The 9226-nt window shown below is 39.6% G+C and overlaps 1 protein-coding gene across 5 annotated transcripts in view; it reads right to left on the minus strand.

The window, feature by feature from the left end:
• The window catches only part of LOC112144749 (plexin-A1), a 267901-nt gene that overhangs the window by 4634 nt on the left and 254041 nt on the right, over nucleotides 1–9226 (minus strand). For 3 of the 5 annotated variants that reach the window (XM_024269482.2, XM_024269483.2, XM_024269480.2), the window contains exons 24-31: nucleotides 7983–8129; nucleotides 7750–7909; nucleotides 6776–6879; nucleotides 6555–6663; nucleotides 5112–5302; nucleotides 2765–2934; nucleotides 1408–1620; nucleotides 1178–1328 (exon numbers count right to left, since the gene is read on the minus strand). In XM_024269482.2, the coding sequence (XP_024125250.1) occupies nucleotides 1178–1328; nucleotides 1408–1620; nucleotides 2765–2934; nucleotides 5112–5302; nucleotides 6555–6663; nucleotides 6776–6879; nucleotides 7750–7909; nucleotides 7983–8129 (1245 nt within the window). The remainder of the gene's footprint in view (nucleotides 1–1177; nucleotides 1329–1407; nucleotides 1621–2764; nucleotides 2935–5111; nucleotides 5303–6554; nucleotides 6664–6775; nucleotides 6880–7749; nucleotides 7910–7982; nucleotides 8130–9226) is intronic. The other 2 variants (XM_024269485.2, XM_024269484.2) reach the window with 1 other exon arrangement.

Here is a 9226-nt window from a genome sequence, read left to right on the forward strand (position 1 = left end):
ATTAGCCTAGCCTTTTATTCTATTTTATGGTGGTTTTATCTCTGTTTTAAAATTGTTTTATTGATTTTATCATTGTTTTTAAATTTTACAAAAGTTTAAAAGTTTAAAAGTTTAAATTTACTTGGTTTTATGTCTTTTATCCTTTTTTATGTTTTACTATTGCACAGTGCTCAGTTTTTGTTTTTCCTTGTGTACAGCACTTTGGGCCTCCTTGACTGGTGGTGGAAGGTGCTTTATAAATCAATAAATGAAATGAAAATGAAAATGTGCATGTGTGTTTTATATATATATACGTATATACAGACATATATACTGTATATGTATATATTTACATATATATATATAGATATTTACATTTATGCATATCTATATAAATAGACACATATATTTATATAGATATGCTGTATATATATATATAAATATACATTTAAATATAAGTATATAAACATACATAAATGTATACATATATATATATACACATATATATATATGCACACACACACATATATACATAATTATGTGTGTGTATTTTAAAGTTTTGTTTCATTTCCTTTCTACTGGTCCGATAATTGGTCTTAACTATGTCTCTAAAACTGTAACACGATCTGAACTGTGGGTTCTGTGATCCGTTTTACCCCTTGCTACTTATAGGTAACATGAACACCTCGTATGGAAGGCCCATGTGCGTTTGGTTCCTATGGTAACTGAAAGTCATACTGTTTTCAGGCTCATCTGCTATAAATTCTTATCTTGAGTCTTAGTTTCTCTCAGAAATTCATCTGCTTTTTCTAATCAGGCTACAAAATTCCCTTTGAAGGACTAAAAAATGTGAGCAACCCCTCTGACAAAATGTCAAAACAGCCTAAAAAGGTAATATAGCAAAATATCCAACTGCATTGCTCCAACAAGCGTCTGTCAGGTCTGAAAAGGCAGCCTGTCCAATCTGCTGGTTTACCAACTGCTGGCAGCACCTTGCAAACTGCTGGTAATTCGATTCAGATTCGCTTTGTCTGCATTTGTGTCAAAGCTGCGTGTCGTGGGAGTTGCGGCCAGTCTCTCACACGAGCATTGCCGACTAAAGAGCGCAATTTCAGCGGACAGCTTGGCAGGGGAACGTGCCCCGACAAAACACAGAAAGAAAATCTGCTAAGTCAGATCAGTGAGGACACAGTCTTACCTCATCCTTGTATTTGACGATATAGGAGTAGATTTCGTGTAGGGCGGACATGCTGTTGAACTGGTTGGCGTGAAGGCGTGACTGCTCGGCGAGGTAGGCGCTCATGTCCTGATCGCTGATAGCAGACATCCTGGAGATGTCAGAGTAGTACCTGCACAAACGTGGCAGGACAGAGGTTAAACTGACCCTTCATCACGGCGTTGAACGTCCCCGACTGCAGGCACGCTCACCTTTCTACCCAGTTCTTGTAATTGGGGATGTCTTTAGCATAAAGCAGCTTGTTTGAAGGCGAGTCCTTCCCCAGTTTATGCTCCGACGTAGAGCACGAGTCCATGAAGGTCTGAGCCACCACGGACAGGCACGCATCCGTGATGCTGTTCTTATGGATGTCAAAGACGAACTGGGGGTTCTTGATCACGTTCACCCAGAACCTCAGTGGAAGACTGCACAGACGGAGACACAGAGATGAGTCAGAAGCACTCACAGATGGTTCTATGTGATGGTTTGAAAATTCTGATCAGTGCTGCCAGCTCAAAAGTCATCTAAAATTGTCACTAAAAAACAAAGCCCAAAACTTTTATCAGTGATTAATTAGCTAAAAATAACATCCCTTATTTATTAATCCCCTTTTTTTAACATTATTGTTATTTTAATATTTCCACACATTAAAACAATACAAGGCATCTGATACAGGGAAAATGAAAGAGGATTAAGTGCTTGTTAAGTTTTGATTGAGTCTAACTTTAATACATCTCTGAATAATATTTAAACACAACTGATAAACTTTATTTGTAACCACAAAAAAATAAACAAGACCTTCAAACATTGAGATCAATCAAAAATTAAAAAAAGGAAAAATGTTTTTTCACTAAATTAAGTTGAAATTTATGCAAATCTCCTTGTGAAACATATTCAAGAATGGTTGGATTTTGGAAAACCCGTTGTTGTGATTATAAAGATTTCTAACTATTAATACATGTTAAGATATGATTAATCAAATCACTTATCACCTAACATTACTCAAAGTAGACTATGGTACTTGTTTTTTTTTTCGAATAGTGGATCAACAGAATATTTTGAGCGACACAAACAGTAAAAATCCTCCCAAAAACGTAAATGCTCTGTTAAAACAAAGATCTATTGTTCCTTTATTAATATCACAAAAAGACGAGTTGTTTTCCTGCTTCATTCTGTCTTTTTAGAACAGGTTTGAACGCTAAACAAACTATAGAAAAACATGAAAAATGTATTAAAAAATATAATAAAACATTTTTATTAGTATAATCTTCTAAATTAAAGGCACACATTCAACCCAGTTTACATTTGCCATTTGGGAGAGCTGGGAGCGGCCTCAGCTGGTAGTTCAAGAAGAAAATACACAAAACAGCCATTTTGAGGTTAGAATGATCGGAATCTTACATTTAAATTGCCTTTACAGAACAGATTAGAGGACACATTTTTATTTATTATTAGTGGCTGTACGTCTTATGAAGGCAGGTGAGCCACTGCTTCTTCTGACCCGGTTGAAACATATTACAATGAGGTACGTAAAAAAAAAAAACGACCAAAACTACCACAAAAACTCACCAGTTGCTCTTCCAGGTGTGCCGTACGTCAGAGTCTGTTATGGAGTGTTTATCCGCCTGCTCATCCAAAAAGTCAAACATGTACTTGATGGCGAGGGGCAGGGCGCTGCCTCGGTGCGCTGTGCTAAAGATGGTCTCGAACAAGTCGTCCACAAACTTCTGGAGCGTGCCCTGAAGACGACAACATCAGAAGGTCATCCAAATGTGCTGCATGCCTCCATGTTTTGCTGAGGTTTGCTGTGGAAGCCCCTCGTAAGAGGTTTCAGTTTTAGAGCAGTCGGCACCAACAGCTGTGTTTGCTGCAGCTCCAGCTGTGAGTCCGCTCAGCTGGACGTTAGAAAACGACACAGCTTTGCTTGCAGAGCTTCCAGAATGTGAGGATGCTGCCCTCTCCGTGTTACCAGCGTTTAGGATGGGGCTCGATGGGAGTTCAGCTCCAGGTCGCTCCGCCACCTTTCTAACTTCGACAAAAAACTGTGGAGACGCAGAATCCTCACAAAGGCCCCCTGAAGATGGAACGATTTGAGGTCTGCCACTGAGAGAAAATTCCTTCTTCAGTCTTTTTAAACCTTTGTGTGACCGAACACAGAGGCCTCTGCACTTCCACAAATCAGCTACTTAAGCACACAGAGCTAAAGGGGAACAAGAAGCCGATCTTCAAGTTTCCTTCCATTGTCCTCCTCAGGCTTGCATGTTAATCATATTCCAATTAAGGCAGCAGTGATGCAGCAAAACCGACACGTTCCAACCTGCAGCTTAAGGATAAATTCATGACGGGACTGAAGGATCAGAGGTAAGGAGAGACAGAAACTCCACTGAAAGATGCAGTGTTGATGTGTAACAAGATCAATGACATTTCTATGGTGGTCGTAGACTGAAGCTGGTGACATGTTTGGGAAAATTGCACCAACAGAAAGTGTCGCTTTCCTATATTTTGGAAAAACAAGAAAAATTGACAAATCACAAAATGGCCTGTACGCTGTAGGTCTTGTGGCCTTAAGAATCACTTAATTAGCATTTATTAAATTTAGATTAGTTACATTTATAAATTGATGTCTGAGGTTCACATAGATGATAAACTATGTAGGTTTTTACATCCTGTTGACCTGAAGACGTCTTGTTTGTTCAACTCTACCTCCAGAATGAACAGATTTTATATGCAAAGTAAAACTTTGTAAAAAGTTTGATCTTTTATGAGTTAAAAGCTCATATTATCTTATGGTACACAAAATCAGTTATAAGCTGTCCAGAGCTGCACTGAGATGATTCTGTTTGGCACAGAGCATCTTTTGTTTTGAAAATAAGTTACGTGAGCTTTCGTCAAACTTAGAAAAAAATATATATTTTGAGAGATATATTTTTCTTTTGTTCCTGTCAAAAAATAGACATAATTCATATTTGTTTTTTTTGTTTTAAAAAGAAGGTTGTGAATGAAAATCCAAATTTCTTAAATGCTAAAGTAAGACTATGGAGCTCCCTCTAGGTTGTGATCAGTAGAAATCGAACCCAAGCGTCTCCTTTACTGTTAAAGGTTGCCTAACCTGACTATGCCCAAAATGATTTTTTACCAGGTACTGGGTGTGTGCAAATTTTGGTGAGTTTTTGTTCATTTGCCGGGGTCCAAATCTTCGCTCCAAGGAGCAGAAATTCTTCAGTATTGCCAAAATAATCGGGTGCTTGGAGTCAGTGACTGCTGTGGGCCAGAATTAAACTTGTTTTATGTGTTGATAAAAAATCTGGACAAAAAAATTCCTCCTTGACTTTCATTCTTTCAGACAACTAATGAGAGTGTCTTATTAAAATACAAAGAACTTCTCCATTATCACACTTATTTAATTACATGAACAAACGTGTTAGCAGAGCTTCAGTTTTTGCTAGACTGTTTGCTTTTAAACTGAGATTATGTAAAGTAGCCCCTCCCCCACCCTCACAGAGGATTCTGGGAGTTCTGACGTTCGTGAAAAAACAACCCCAGAATACAAAGCAGCTCCTCACTTGTAGCTGCTGCTTCCCGAAAGTAACAGGAACAACAGTTTACCTGGTAGTCGAACCCTTTCTGATCCCAATCAAAAGACACACGGCGGATAAAAAGCTGGTCTGGAAGCTGAGGAATGCGGTAATGATGGCGGGGAACCGGCCTGAGGGCCAGGTAGCACCGAGCAAACTCGATAGCCAAAGGTCATCCTGCTAATTAAGACTGTGCATATGTGTGTCTTTGTGGAAAAGGTTATGAAAAATGTTAATGAGCCTGGAGACCAGCGCCAAACAAAGGTCAAGCCAGGCCGCAGGTTTAAATGAGCTACATGACACGGGTTTGGGAGCGGAGGGGGAGGGGGGGCTCCCGTTACCTTGGTGGACAACAGTCTGGTCAGGTAGATTTCCGAGACCATCTTGCTTCCTCGATCCACCTCCCTCTGGTCGGAGTGGTCGTGGTTCTTCACCAGATGCCACAGCTTGGTGCCGCTCTCCAGGTCAGGGGTGATCATGGGCGTCCGGGAGCGCAGGCTGTCCGGACTGCTGGCGGTCCTCAGCATGCTCTCTGCGCCGCCGAGGGGGAAATCAGGTTAAACGGCAACATCTTTAATTTCAGAAAGGTTATTTTACCGCCCTTCAAGACGATCTCAGCTAACTCATAAAACCTGATTACCAACATTGACCTGCTTAAATTCAATCCATCCTTGCATCTGAGAGGAAAATCGATTTAACACGCAGAAGAAGAGTAAAAGCTGCAGACAGCAAAGGGCTGCTGTAAAGTTCATAGCTTTCTGCGGAGTGACAGCCTCATCACTCCTTCAATCCTCCGTCTGTCACTCTCACCTTTGTTGGACAGTCATCTCGGGTGACACGGAGCATTACGCTCCCGTCGCAAAGTTTGTCACTTTTGTGACAGAGCAGGAAAGGATTGAGAGGTTTAACGTGTCAGGAGGTAACCTGGACCCGGAGACGTCTGTGTTAGGGCTGGGTATCGATTAACAGGTCCAGAGACTATTTGATTCGGATTTTTTCAATTCTTTCAATCCACTCAGTTCAATTTAATTTGGAGTTTACACATTTATACACATTTGTTTAAAAATACATCATCTACTATATGTTTTGAAAATATTTATATTAATCTGATACATTTAAAATACTTTAAAATGTATTAATGTAATACTGAGATTGTTAATATCATACAGTGTTACATTGTTTCTCTAAAGGAGAAGTTCAAACAAAAATGTAAACATTGTTCTGCTTCTCCTGGAGGACGTTTCAGTTTCAGCCAGTAGGTGACAATCACGCTTTAGCATTACACCTTATTCCAGAAGAAGAAAGTATGAGAAAAAACTGTTTTAGACCACAAATGGTCACTTTAAAAATATTTCCTTAAAAGAGTTTGGAGAATTCATATAAGATGTTCATTTAGTCAGCATTGTATGTTTAGGTCGACCCACTGTTAGCATTAGCCGTCCTATGGGAAATTCCATTAAACGTTAGCATCAAGCTAGCGGACTTTAACTTAATGTGTTAAATCTATTGATTTTTTTACGAATTAATTATTGATCTATTAAGCTTAGATCGATTTAAATCAATTAATCGATTTTATTAACCCAGCCCTAGTCTGCATGCACTGAGGGGGAGGAGCTAACATCAACAGGAAGTAGCACTTTGCCATTAAAATCAGATAAAACTGAATAAATAATAAAATCCTAAACTGTCCCAACACCATTTTTTTCTAATCGTCTGGAAAGTCTATTTTTGTAAAAAAAAAAAAGTTTAGTGTACAGAGAGACACACACACAAACCACACACACCTTCTTTCGTACCATATCTGCTGAGAGATTTGGTGAACGTGGACGAGTTGGAGATGTTGTAGGCCGAGTTCTGCTTTGGCACCAAGGCGATCACCGAGCCGTCCATCACCTGCAAGTTAAGAGCATCACCGAGTCAAGTTTGCTTTTCGCACAACACTCGCACAAAGGCATTTGAAGGGTTTTACATATTGTTGCAAACAACCCAAACGTCAGCGCCTCACCTGGTAGTGGGCCAAAGTGTTGAGTCTCTTCCAGTCGTTGTCGATCTTCGTGGTGACGTCCTCGTCCTGAAGGATGATGCGAGCCATCCTGCCCTGCCGCCACTCTGTCAGTCACACACGGTAACAAAAACATGACTCGGTTGAGACTCAAAGGTTGAATCTGAACTGCCTTCCGGCCCTCCTGGCTACACCCTATTGCTCCAGTTAGGGGCTGTTGAGGCTGCAGTGTGTCTGAAAGTGCTTTAAGTTGTAGCGACTTAGAGCTGGCTATCCTTCTGCTGCTTGATCCGCGGAGGAGAGACACTTCTTCACATGGGTGTGCTCTGAAGCACAGAATTCTTTATTTAAATGGAAGTAAGGACTTTTTAAAGTTATAAATCTGATGTTATTTGTTCTGTAGATGACTGGCGACTTTTGATGACTTTATTGAGCAGTAGTTACGTCAGAATTTGAAGACCCTATTTGTCCATATCTCTTGGAGGGAGAAGCCGTAAGGATTCGGATTCGGCCAAAAATCAGACAAATAGATAAAGAAGCTTGACTTTTCAATCTCTCCCTGTTTTCTGAGGCATACACCAGGGATTAGTCCTGGGGCCACTACTATTAATCAGCTAATAGGCTAATTAAAACTTCAATATGTGAGGACTATCAGAGGCAGACTCCAGGTTAGATTCAGATTAACAAGGTCATTCATTAATGCCATCATTATTATTTTTATTTCAAAAACAATTTTGTTTGGTTCGGAAGGAGACTTTAAACATTTTTAACTCTTTTTGAGCTCTTTTCTAAAGTGTATTTTATATCATTAGAACTTTATTAAATGAGGCTGCTGGAAGAATGACTGTTATTCAGATGTTTCTACTTTTAAATAAAGGTTAAATACCTGAAAAACGCTTCATGTTGGGTAGGTTTTGAATCGGACAGAACTAGAAGATATTCTGGTTCTGAGGATGATCTCTTCCTCGTCTCCTTACCTAAGTCCATGTCCGAGGCCTTTGGTCTCTGGGAGTACGGCGTGCCTTTGTACACCGCGTCCAGCAGCTTCTCCTTCACCTGCGTCACCGTGTCGCAGTTCAGGCTCTTCACCGTCACCTCGGGAGCGTTTTCGTTCTCCGGATTCACGCAGTGCAGCGTCTGCAGAGGACAGGAAGCAAAAGGTTGGAGACGTTCTCTGTGTTTTCATGCGGCTCCAAGAACGAGCACTGACCAGCGTCTTGTAGTCGATTTGTTGTCGGATGAGTTTATCCTCGCTGAGCGAGTATCGGGCTTCTCCTGTGATGGCATCAATCGGCCCCTTTTCCATTTGCTGCTTAATGGCACAGTAGAGCATGAAGAGCGGCTCTCCAGCGCACTCCTGAAAAGACAGACAGGTTCAGATGCAAAGTCTGCAAAAAATAAAGTTCTCCACACCAAAAAATGTTCATTGTTCTGCTGATCAGCAGCCCAGCTACATTTCCAATTATCCTCAAACCAATGAGAGACAGGCGCAGAGGAAGAGGCCGTGGCCTGAGTGGGCAAACCGCACACAAACACACACAAACACTCCTCTTACAGCAAAATAATCCCCTGAAAATGTTCTTTTGTGTGTGTGTGAGCTCATGTATGAGCGCGGCGGACGGAAACCAGAGAAAATGTGATTGTGAGTGAGTGGCAATTGATGGAGGAGTTAATAAAAGGTTAATGACTGAGGAGTGAAAAGCGCTGCAGAAGCACTTTGGTGACGAGCAGAGAGGCTGTCCTCGCTTCATCCTTCTGTTTATCACTGTTTCATTCACATACATGTTTAGTGTGCAGTTCTGAAATGCTTTTTTAGGGAAAAACTGACAATTTAGATTTAATAAAGCCGCTTTGTTGCTACGAGGAGGAATCAAACTTTTAATAACATTTATGCTTTTTTTCTTTTAATATATTTCCAGCAGCTCACAGCAGCAGCCAATTTTTTTTTAACTTTTTTTTGTTTATTTTTAAAGACCCTATACCAGAGCTGGGTGAACTACAATCCTTTCATTTGGCCCTCCAAAATGGAATATATTAATAATCCTTTATAATGTTTGATTTTCCCTGTAATTCTATGGAGCTAATTGGGGCAAATATTATTTGAAACCCAAATAAAACAAATTGAACAAAAATATTGTTTGGTAAAAAAATAAAAATAAATAAATGCCCAAAACCTTTTGTTATTCTAAAATAAATGTAATTATTTTCAGCTTCAAATGTTCTGCTTTTTAAGGTTTCAAAACCCAAAATTTCAACTTCAAAACTTTTTTTCTGTTTTAAATCTTTTTTCACCTTCAACTCTTTTCTGTTCAAATCAAAATCTCAAAATAATAAAAAAAAGAGTTGAAACTGATTTTTTTGTTGTATTTTAGGCTGTGTTAAGCTATTCTTTCAGCTACATGCTAGCTGTTTAGACTAACCTAAGTTTTTTTTTTTTTTTTTTTTTTTTTTTTT

The sequence above is a fragment of the Oryzias melastigma genome, linkage group LG5, assembly GCF_002922805.2.
Source record: "Oryzias melastigma strain HK-1 linkage group LG5, ASM292280v2, whole genome shotgun sequence".
Taxonomy (NCBI): Eukaryota; Metazoa; Chordata; class Actinopteri; order Beloniformes; family Adrianichthyidae; genus Oryzias; species Oryzias melastigma.